Raw genomic sequence first — 11,818 nt, 5'->3', positions numbered from 1 at the left:
ATTTTATGTATTGAAGTTTTAAATATTACATCTGATGTAGGACATCAGCAGGATGTAAAATTACTGCTCAGTTTAAAAATTACCATATTTAAATCAGTGTTTAAATGTAAGCAAACAAATAATAAAAACAAGTCACATGGGCAGACATTATAGACTTTACGCAAAGATTTAGTCTGAGAGGCAACTGAAATTAATTAATTTAAAAAATCCTTTCTGAATATCATCTCATGGTCTCTGAACTAAATGCGTCTTTCTGACCGGGAGCTGACAGCGTGTTGAAGAGTTATGGACCGGACGCTTTGGAGCGTCTGGTTAGGAAGCGCATTACAAACCTTTGGTTGAAATGGCGCGTTAAATTCAAGACTCCATTACAGACCAGAGAAAACTAAAGAGAATGCAACGTTGTGTTAATCCGTTTGAGGAGCCGGTAGTTTATCTTGAGGAAATAAATGACGATGCAAACGTTAATTAGACTGTAACATGCGCAGTCTGCTGATCAACCACTGCGGATGCGGCTCCGCCACAGCGAAGAATTAGAAACCGCTGGAAGTAACTCATCCAGAAGACTTAAGAAATGGAGCCTTCTGGGTTCACGTTACCCAGGAGAGCGGCGTTCTGGAGAAGCTGCAGACGTAACATCTGTCCGTTTTGCAGAGGCGAAACCACGCGAAAAATAAAAAATAAAAAAATCCTGGTAAAAGCGCACACCGGACTGCGCAGGGTAAAACGCTCACAGAGTTCAGTTGATCTGTTTGGATTAGACAGATCCAACTGACTGATGAATTAGCGCAGATTTTTCTGCAGATGGGAACCAGGAGGAAGTGCGTTCAGACCCCAGCGGGTGAAGTGATGCTAATTTAAGTGAAGTCCCTAAATTTAATTTATTAAAAGTTATTGGGGCCTCAGTCAGTGGTTTTTGTCACTACGAGAAAATGTAGATACATCTGTTTAATTTGTGATGGGATGTGGATTCACGGTGAATATTAACTAAACCACATAAAATGCGACTAAGTAGCCAATGTTAATATGATTGTAATTTCACGGATAAAAATAGTACATGACCGATTTTATTTATTTATTTTTTTATGTTGTCGGCCAAGATAACGTCTAGCGAGACCTGCCCCCCCTGACACCAACTCACACATCTTCATTCAGTCTTACTTGTAAATCGATTTTTCTTTTCTTGGACGTTTTGATGTTAGCTTGTCTTTGTCTCAGTTTTATTCATGGGAAAAGCAGCTTGAGGTGACTCTGCTGCTCTCTAGTGGCGAGAAGCCGTAATGTTTGGCTGGTAACAATCGGAATGCATCATGGGAGATGTAGTTTGTAGTCAATTCGTGCTCAAAACCTATTTTAGTCAATCGGCCTATGAAATGCTGGGGTGGGCCACATGTGGCCCGCGGGCCTTGAGTTTGACACATGTGGATTAGATGATGGAATATACAACATATTTAAACCAACAGCTTGGAATAAGGTTAGAAAAGAATGCTGACGGGGATTTACAGTATTTACACCAGTTATTGGTATTGAAATTCATTCACAAAAAAAACAAGCTCTGCACCTTATATTGGTTTTCAAATGCAAAATAAAATTTGTCACAGATGACAAAGTTGGCGCCACAGAGATGCCCTGAAGTTGTAGCAGATAGTTTTCTAAAACTATCTTAAAAACTCTGTAGAGTTGTATATTAAGTGCTGAAAAAATGCATATCGCTTGTTCCTCTATTTTCAAAAACACTACAAAGTGCACAAAGGACAGAAAATAAAAAAAATATATTAAATTACAACTGTTAGTATCTCCTAGGCTCTTGAGAAGTTGGATCATGCCTTAGGCTCTGGCTTGTTAACAGTGCTTGCTTCAAGTCATGGGAAATCATTTCAGAATGAAACCAAAAGCCACAGTGGCATGTGTTGTTGTGGAGCAAATCAAAATCCAGCCAAGGAACACTTGTGCTGAAACATCACCTAGTCTACATGCAGAAAATTCTAATTAACTCATGGTGTCCTTCAACATAATGTTGCGTCATACTGGTTCTTTGTTGATACCTTCATTGCTAAGCTGAATTTTAAAGTTAAAGTGTAGAGTTAGTATACAGTATAATAAACGTCTTAGGGTTAATATGAGTAAAAGGTTTGGCCAAAAATAAAAATGTAGCAAAACTAAAAGTGAGTTTGCCTTCCCCATCATTTTCACAGCTCATCCTTTCCTGTGTTTAGGGCATATTGAGAACACGTATAATAACAGCTAAGCTACACACACAAGAACTGCTGGTGTATTTTTTATTATTCAGATGTTGGTTTTATGCTGCTGGGTCAAAACTTGAGTAGTTTTTTTTAAACCAAACATCAAGCAAAAAAACCCAAAAACTCACTGTTTGTGTTGGTGAAGACAGCAGAACAAACAGCATCACTCTTCACAGGTGACCATTTTGTACATTTTGAATGACCTAATAAAATGTCACCGAGCGTCTTCTCCAGCATGAAATAAAAAATGTTAAGATGGTAAAGTTACATGGTATAATGATATTAATTTCAGTTGGTTGGGGTGTTATTGACTTTACTTCGCACTAGAGAACTAGTTTGTTCCCTTAAGCTAACATTAACCTCTTAGCTGCAAAGTAGTTGCTGCAAGCTCGTGCTAGCTAAGTACAAGATTCATACTTTGACTGAGAACTGAATCAGTATAGAGAAGCAATATTTGAATGTCATTTTTTAATTCTGTTATTTCATTTGGTCAGATTGTGTCATATTCTTGGTTTTGTTTTTTAATTTTGTTATCCATAGACTGTGGGGAAATTTGCTTCATTTTATAATTATTACCTCCATGTTGTGACTATTATTCATATTATACTTCCCATTTTGTATGTAAACAAATTTCAAGCCAAGGTGCTTACACAGTCAGATTTTATTATAGCGACTAACAAAATAAAAATGATGTGTAAAAACGATGAGAATACCAAGTCTGGTAAACAATAATTCACAATGTAAAAATTAGCATCTCCTTCAGAGCTTTCTATTAGTGCTAAAAGTAAAAGGTTTTAAAGAACCTGAACTTAATTTGTGTGCTTGTGATTCTACATTTAAGGGTGTTTTCATACCAGTTAAGACAAACTTCATTTAAGACAAACTATGGTTCTTTCCACCCTATGGAGTTTGTCTGAGTAGATGTGAACATATTGTTGACAATGAAACAACTGTACCAGGACTGTTTTGGAGGAGGTGGCCTCAGTACTGTTTCAAATGAACTCCAGAATGGTTAATTTATGGTCTGAATGTGGTCCGATCTCAATCCAACACAGATACCAGGTGTACACTGCAAATTTGAGTCAAACAGCTTCCCACAGCCAGGTTTGAGCCGGACACTGTGTGTGATGTGTAAGAGTAATAAAAATTGGCTAAGCTTTGTTTTTCGTAAAGTATAGAACTCTATGCAATTTTCAAGATGTCTTCTCAAAAGTATTTTGTAGACAGGGCTGGATTTACAAGGATGTGGGCCCTGGGCTGGAGCCAGTTTTGGTGCTCTATTCACAACAGAAAAATTGTTTCACTAATGCAAATTACAGAACATTAATACATAGTCCTACAAATGAGCAGGTTTGAATTGATGCATGGTAGGTTTAATACATCCCCTGCCAATATTTTCATGCTGTTTCCAAAGAAATTTACTAAATCCCCTTTTCAAACACTTGAATATTGTTTATATTCATAAAAACTCCAAAAATCCAAAATTGGGGCCTTGGGCCACTTCCCATGAAATATCCAGAAACACACTACTGATATGATTGACTGTATTTTCTATAAACTCAGCACACAGAATATGCTTCCTGTGTTTACATTTCATACTCCCGCCACAGACACAACTGACCAATTATCAGACTGTGGTTTTCACTTTGAGATCCTCGGAGAAACTGAACAAAAGGAGAAAGTTACAAGTGAAGAAACTCAACTGATTTGGACAAAACTTAAGAAAATATAAGTGAGAAAAAGCCCTAAAACATGTAGAGTGGTGAAATCTGAACCTGATCAGTTGGACATTTGTAAATGTTTCCTTTTGTTTTTTCACAGATATGACTATCTGTGAAAAAACAAAAGGAAACATTTTCAAACTTTGTCACCATTAGAATCCACTATTTTGACCAAAGTCTCAAATAACTGGAGTTATCAAACCTGGATTGGACTTTTCTACACTGATCAGATTCTTTCAAGTGAATTTTGTAAACATTAACAAAAAATGTGGTTTTCCCATAAAGTTGTCACACTCCTGTTATGTAGCTATTTCATATTAATAACATGATGTCATAATTATAAACTGTTTCTTTTTAACTTGCGAGTAAAAAGACAGAAAAAAGTCCCTGTTTGAGCAAACTTACACACATCCGGTTCATTTTGAGTCAGCAGTTTTTACAGTGCATAAATGTCAGTCTTTGGCTGTATATTTGGGAAGCGGGGCCTGGGGGGAGGGGTCATATGATACAGTATGGCTCCATGGGTGTCTGTGTTCCCAGGCAGCAGGAAAAGCAGGCTCTGAGTCTAATCCGGAGCTCCTTATTGAACATGAAGCTGATAATGGGGTTGGCCCCCGCCTGGGCGAAGCTCATCCACACCGCGGCTGTCAGGTGGAGCTCCGGGATGGGAGCCCCGCGCACGAATATCCTCAGGTAGCATGCGCTAATGTAAGGCGCCCACAGAACGAGGAAGGCCAGCGTGATCAGGAAGTACATCTTCCCAATGCGCTTCTCCGTCTTAAACTCGTCCAGCACCAGCAGCCTCCTATTGCCAGAGTGCGACGCCTGCCGGATGCCCACCAGCGTGGGCGGCGTCGGCCCACGCCCGAAGCCAGCGATCCAATTGGCGGCGGCTTGCCCGGTGGCTCCGGGCCCATGGAAGGTCCAGTTCTGGCTGATGGCCGGCACCAGTTGGGCTGGCTTCATCTTGCGGTGGTCGTAAACGAAGCACAGCATCTTAACATAAACCACGTGTGTGGTGCACACGATGACCACGAGCATCAGCATGAAGCCCAGCGTGTCGTTGGACTTGACGTAGCGGTGTTCGAACGTGCATTGCTCCTCCTCGGGCACGAACTTGTAGGTGCCCACGTCGAACACAGGCGGGAAGGCCATGGCCACGGAGAGGGTCCACACCATGCAGATGACCGCCACGCACGTGCACAGGTTCATGCGCTTGGAGTAGAAGCGGTGATGGGCGATCGCCATATATCGGGTGACGCTGACGCAGAAGAGCAGGAAGGCGACGTGGAAACAGAAGAGCACCGACAAGAAGGCGACAATCTTGCAGCTGAGCGCGCCATACGGCCAGTCGGAACCGGCTCCGATAGACGCCATCACAAAGGGGAAGCAGACGGCCGAGCGCAGCACGTCGGCCAGGCACAGGTCCAGCAAGAAGTAGTAGGGAGCCTTGTGTAGCGAACTGTCCTTCAGGAGCAGCAGCGACAGCGACGCGTTGCCCAGCAGACTCGCACCCATGATGAGCCCCAGGGAGGCCAGCTTGACCGCAGAGGCCGTGGATGCATAGCTGTGTAAGGACGCGCTGCTCTCCCCGAACTCTGTTGTGTTCGCCATGAATGTGGCGTATCTCCCGCATCAAATCATCGCTCCTGCTCGCCCCCACCCAAAAGGGATGGAATGGAAATCAGAAATAATAATAATAATAATAATAATAATAATAATAATAATAGAAACCTACTTCTAAATAGAATCCATCTCGATGTGCTGTAATCCGAACCTAAAAATCAAACGGCAATTTCTTCTTCCTCCTCTTTTTATCCCTCATCTCAGAAGCGTCCGGCGTAAGAAGAAAAAGCCCAATTTTCCCTTCCGTCATCCCTTCCGTCACTCATCGCCATGGAGCAGAAGCGGCCTGCCTGCGCCGCGATTATTATTGTACACCATTTTCAGAGGGCGTCCACACAGCCAGGCGACAATCTGCTCAGAAAGCGCATCGCAGCTTCTCTCCACTCAATGGCGTCGGAGCTCAGAGGTTCGCCTCTCGTGCAGCGTCCTAAACCTGCTGCTCGATTCACGAATGAATTGCAAATGTTTCTGTGTTGCTTCATTTTCCTGCTGCAATCAACGAGAGGTAGTAGAATCGAAGGGAGGGAGGAGAGGGTTCTGACGGAACAAAACACAATATATGGGACGCGCGTCCGCTGTGATCGGAAGAGCTTGATTTTTTCAGATTGTCTGTCTCATACCTTAATGAGACCAGAGGAGAGAGAGAGCATAGCAGCTGACAGTAGATTGAAAAAAAAGAAAACATGCCTTTATTTCTTACCATCGTTAACATACAACCTTTAAAACCACGAAATAAAATCTGAATATTTTCCTAGAAAAACCCTGGTGCTTCGAGCCTTAAGTTTAAGTTGTACTTACCATTTATTTTTTTCTACCTACTTGTTCTCAGTCATCCAGGACTTAGGGTTAGCCCTAACCCTAAGTCCAAAAAAGGTTTAAAAATAAAACAAGATAAGTTATAATTTAAATCATGCATAACTTGTATTGAGAGACACTGAATCAATGTTCATGAGGAATTTTTTTAAATGGGTTACGCTTTAAAACTTGTTTTTAGTTCCTTAAATTATTGTGAAGGCATTGTTAGATCAGTGACACTGACCACAAAAATTCAAATTCAAAAATGCTTTATTGATTCCAAAGGGAAATTAAATGTTGTTGTTACTCATATTAATTCTTTTTTTTTTTCCAGAGTTATTGTAGATGTAGCTGATGGCAGGAAAGATCTCTTGTAGCAGTCTGTATTAGAGCAAATCTGAAAAAGCTTCTGACTGTAGACACTGTTTTCACTAGACAGAAGAGGATGACCAGAGTTGTCCAAAAATTTCTTAATGCTATGAAGAATCCTTCTTTGCATAATAATCTTCAGACGCTCCACAGAACAGAACCAGCTTTCTTTATCAGGTTGTTGAGCCTTTTTTATGTCCCTGGCTCTGATGCCGCTGCCCCAACAGATGATGGCAAAAAACATGACGCTCTCAATAACAGACTGAGAGAAGATCTGCAGCATCTGATAACATATCATTCGAGGTGTGGACTTGATAGAGCTATGTCCAATCATCTCCTCAACAGCTAAACAAACTTCCTCTACGCTGCACGGAGAGCCAGCACCCACCTTGATGCCATTCTTCTGTGTCAGCGTGGAGAAGGCCCCAGCCAGTCAGCCAGGCACACCTGACGGCCACACCCGAACTAATAAAAACCTCTGAAAACGTGACAAACTTAAAACAACAAAAAATCACAACTAAACTACTAACATAAGCACCCACTGAAAAGCAGTAAAAAAATATGGGGTTCAGTTTGTGTAAAAAAATAAGTAGAAGTGATATGTATAAATGTTGGTCTATGTTGTTGCTATGTGTCTTTGGTTGATGTCTATGGTCTTAATGTTTTATGGATATGTTGATGTTGCATGTAGATGCATGTATATGTTGTATATATATGGACATATATATACAACATATATATACCTATATATGTTGTATAGACATATACAACATATGTTATATGTTGTATATGTCTATGTTGCATATGTGTTTGCTGCATATGTAGATGTTATGTCTCTAGCTGCGTCGTGGTTATTATTCACCGTCATCTTGTCAATTCATCTGCAGTAAAGCAGTGAACCATTTGCAGTAATCTTGTCAATTACTGCAGATGAATTAACAAGATTTTTGATGCTATTGCCCCCTGTTGTTTGTTCAAGTAGTTTCCTGAATGTCTTTAACTTCTGTGATTGGCCAATGTCGACCTCCTTAGCTGCCCTGATTAATTCCTAAAGAAAATACGAGGTAGAACTCTTAAGTATTTTGAAACCACTGATATTGAAAGACCAACATTTTTGTAATATCTAATAAACACTTTGATCAGACATGACCTACTTCAAAAATTATTAATGGCAAAGAGAACAGGCAACAACAACACTGACCAACAACACTGACCAACGACATGAACTAACAGCATGGAACGACATTGACCAATCACAGTAGACATTCAGAAAACTACATAAACCGACAACAGGGGGCAGTACCCTACCCTAACCTCATTCATTCATTCGGATCAAGTTGGATTTATACATTCTCACACCTCAGATGACAATATTAGAAGACTTATAGACATTATGTGGGCAGTTCGGCAAAGCCCGACACCTGTGGTTGCTTTGTCGTTGGATGCAGAAAAGGCATTCGACAGAGTTGAGCGGCAATATCTGTTTCTAACTTTGGAAAGCTTTGGCATTAGTAAAAATTTTATAGACTGGATTCAGCTTATATATGCTCGGCCAACGGCATCTGTCCTAACAAATGGGGTAATTGGCCAACCATTTGAACTTAAAAGAGGGACCAGACAGGGGACCCCCTGTCTCCTCTACTCTTTGCATTAGCCTTAGAACCATTAGCGGCTGCTATTCAGAAAGAGGTTAATTTTCCTGGTATTACTGTAGGACATAGTTGTCATAAACTGATGTTGTATGCTGATGATATTCTTCTTTTTATGTCAGACCCAGTGAATTCCCTCCCCCTTTTGCTCTCCTTAATTAACATTCTCAAATATTTCTGGTTATAAGGTCAATTGGACAAAGTCGGAAGCCCTCACACTTTCTTCATTTTGCCCTAANTGAAAGACCAACATTTTTGTAATATCTAATAAACACTTTGATCAGACATGACCTACTTCAAAAATTATTAATGGCAAAGAGAACAGGCAACAACACTGACCAACGACATGAACTAACAACATGGAACGACATTGACCAATCACAGTAGACACTCAGAAAACTACATAAACCGACAACAGGGGGCAGTAGCATCACAAAACGACTGCAAGGGGTTCACTACTTTACTGTAGACGAATTGACAAGATGACAGTGAGTAATAACCACGACGCAGCTAGACATAACATATGCAACATAGACATGCAATCCATAAAGCATTAAGACCATAAACATCAACCAAAGACACATAGCAACAACATAGACCAACAACATCTACACGACTTCTACTTATTTTTGACACAAATGGAACCCCATAAAATGGAACCCCATACCAGAAAATTTCCATTGTGAGTGGTTGGAGACTGGAAATCCCTGTGTAGCATCATGTAGCATCGATGAGTGATTACATGTGATCGGTAAGTATTTAGCTTGTAACTGTAACTGATCAAATTCAATAAAATAAACTAGTATTTTGAAGTTTTGTGTAATTATTGTTAGTATGTTCAAGCGCGTGGAGGAGTCACGTGATGCTCGACATGGTGGCTGCCTAGGAGCGTCCCGCACCACCCCTCATAATGCATTTTGCATGTAAATCGGGCAGGGAGCCGAGGAATCAGCGTCAGGTATTAAGTGTTATCTCTAAACTAGTGGTAACTAACAGCATGGAACGTCTAAGTCGACCAGAAACTCAGGCAAACCCAGCACAGCTGGAGGAGGAACCAAATGTGGCGAGGTTGCTACTGCTAGCCCTGCTAACCTAGCTCAGGATCAGGCTAACTGGGCCTCCTCCTCTGATACTATGAATGTGGCGTCTGCAGAGGTTACTGGCAAGGTGGCGAAGGAACTTGCTAAGCTTTTTGGTCTTATTGCGGAAAAGTCTGAAAGCCATGACAAGAAACTTGAAGAAATACGAAACACAACTACTGCAACTGAGAGGAGAATTGCTGACATCGTTAGCCGGATTGCCGAAATGGAGGACCATCTGTGCTTCCTTGAAGATGCACGCGAGAAGCAAGAGGCAAACCCCATGGCTTCCAGCGCCGAAGTGGAAATACTGAGGCAAAAGCTCGATGACATGGAAAACAGAGAGCGCAGGAATAATTTGCGCTTTCTGGGTTTTACTGAATCCTGCGAAGGAAGCGACTTGGTGGCATTTCTGAAACCAACTCTACCAACGCTTCTGAACATTAACTTTCCCAAGGGACTTGAAATTGACAGGGCACATAGGCTGGGTCAATTGTCTCCTGGTCAAGGAAACCAGCCCTCCCGTCCGAGACCCATCATTGTGCGATTTGAGAGATTTCAAGACCGAGAACACATCGCCAAAGCCGCTCGCAAGATGGGAGACCTGATCTAGAGAGAGCGCCGGATTATGGTCTTTCCGGACTATTCCAAGCTTCTCAGCGATAAACGCAGAAAGTTTGATAAATGTAAGAAACTACTCCATGAGAAACGCGTCCACTTCTTCCTAAACTACCCAGCCGTGCTTACTGTGATAACTTCACGGGGGCGTGAGCGCTTTGAGGACCATAAGAAGTCAATGGCTTACATTCGTTCTATGGAATGACCGGGCGGCGATATGGATCGTGGAAGCCCACTGGGTGAGGCATTGAGGGCCGGAATTATACTTTGGATCTTTATGGATACGCTAATGCAGGAACTGATCTTCTTATTTACTCTCTGGACCAAGGCCGTGCAGAGACCACTAAAAGGCCAGGTGCTCAAAAAAAAAAAAAGGGCACATCTAACCGCATTCTAGGACAGAATATTAACAAAGCCACACAGCTTTCAGAGTTTGATAAACAATGATACATTACAAAATTGCGACATATACAATCAAAGTTAAGGAAAATCTCTATATAGAGCATAAAACTATACATTTGTAAGATATTTTATCTGCAGATCTATTTTGTTATAGGAAAGTATTGCAATATTCAAACCTGCAATTTAGCAAGATATGTAAATCAGAGCTGGACCACCAGACATATTTTGTCTTTACATAATTACATATTAAAAATATAAACAAGGGCATAATGCAACCTTTTAGTGTACTGTAATCTATAAAAAAGAGCTGCCTGTTTGCTACACTTACAGTGGAGATGAAGATGGTCCATTCAGGAAAGCAGAGCTGCATCAAATTTTAATGTGGAACTGCAGAAAAAAGAAAAAAGAAAAAATGTAATTGTTAATGCATGGAACCATGAGAAAAGCCTACTGAGTTTTGCGTAAAAAACTTTTTTAAAAATTAAAATCACAACAAAAGATTTCTGAGTGCAAATAAAAGTTTGTTTGGCAAAAAACTTTTTAAGTTCACGAGACAAAAAGGAGTTATTTAATTAAAAAAGAAAAAGATTTTTAAACAAAACTTTGTTTAAAAAAAAAAAAAAGAAATCATTACAATTCCAAAAGTTTTGATTACAATTTTATTTTACTTAACTGAGGTTAGTTTTTTTATTTTTTCATTGAATTGGGAAAAAAATTTAACTTCATACTCTGCGAACCAGACCCTAAACTTACTTAAAGTCTGGATTGAGTTTTTTCCCCTTCATTAATGGCACACTTTTATTACATACATTATATCTATCATGGTAGATCAGGGTGAGTTATTTTTAATTCTACATGAATATCCTTGTTGGACTTTTATTTAAGTGCTTTTCTCCTTCAAGACACATTTACCTAACGCCAGAATAAATGCAATGTACATTATGCAGCAAAGGAAATTAGAAGACATATATCCATTATGGAGATGATAGATTTTGGATGGGCGATTTTTCCCTATTGCATAAGCGATACATAAGAATGACTGCTATCATTAACGGTACTGGGGAAGAAGCTTTTCAGTTATCTGGCTTTGCTAGCAAAGTCGTTAGCTAGCAGCTAGCTAATAGCACAACAACAACAGCCTAATGTCTGTCTGATAAAAATACTGAATCCATAGATAAGAACAGCTTTTCCTCACCTGGCTGTCTCCTCCCGCTCAGCAGTTCTTCAGAGTAAACCAGACGCAGAGGCCTGTCAGTGTCTGTTGTATTTCATTACCTCTCTGCTTAAACCGCGACTCCGTGCTGAAGCAGAAACGA

General features: G+C 40.6%; 1 protein-coding gene and 1 long non-coding RNA gene across 2 annotated transcripts; one reads left to right on the top strand and one right to left on the bottom strand.

Annotated features, from left to right (window-relative positions):
• Positions 1-1,290: 1,290 nt before the first annotated feature.
• LOC107834178 (uncharacterized) lies at positions 1,291-8,515 on the top strand. Its single transcript, XR_001659960.1, has 2 exons — positions 1,291-4,042; positions 7,580-8,515. It is a non-coding gene; the product is annotated as an uncharacterized LOC107834178 (long non-coding RNA).
• On the bottom strand, positions 4,078-6,212 carry gpr27 (G protein-coupled receptor 27). The gene is made up of 2 exons (XM_016665027.1): positions 5,703-6,212; positions 4,078-5,613 (listed from the first exon to the last, which is right to left on the bottom strand). The coding sequence occupies exon 2, from the start codon at positions 5,576-5,578 to the stop codon at positions 4,463-4,465; it is 1,116 nt and encodes a 371-aa protein (XP_016520513.1). The 5' UTR covers positions 5,579-5,613; positions 5,703-6,212; the 3' UTR covers positions 4,078-4,462.
• Positions 8,516-11,818: the final 3,303 nt, after the last annotated feature.

Source organism: Poecilia formosa, unplaced genomic scaffold, assembly GCF_000485575.1.
Source record: "Poecilia formosa unplaced genomic scaffold, Poecilia_formosa-5.1.2 Scaffold541, whole genome shotgun sequence".
NCBI lineage: Eukaryota > Metazoa > Chordata > Actinopteri > Cyprinodontiformes > Poeciliidae > Poecilia > Poecilia formosa.
This window is presented reverse-complemented; position numbering and strand designations above follow the sequence as displayed.

Bases quoted from the DNA above. Each gene is read 5' to 3' on its own strand.
- gpr27 (XM_016665027.1), bottom strand. From the start codon at position 5,578: ATGGCGAACACAACAGAGTTCGGGGAGAGCAGCGCGTCCTTACACAGC.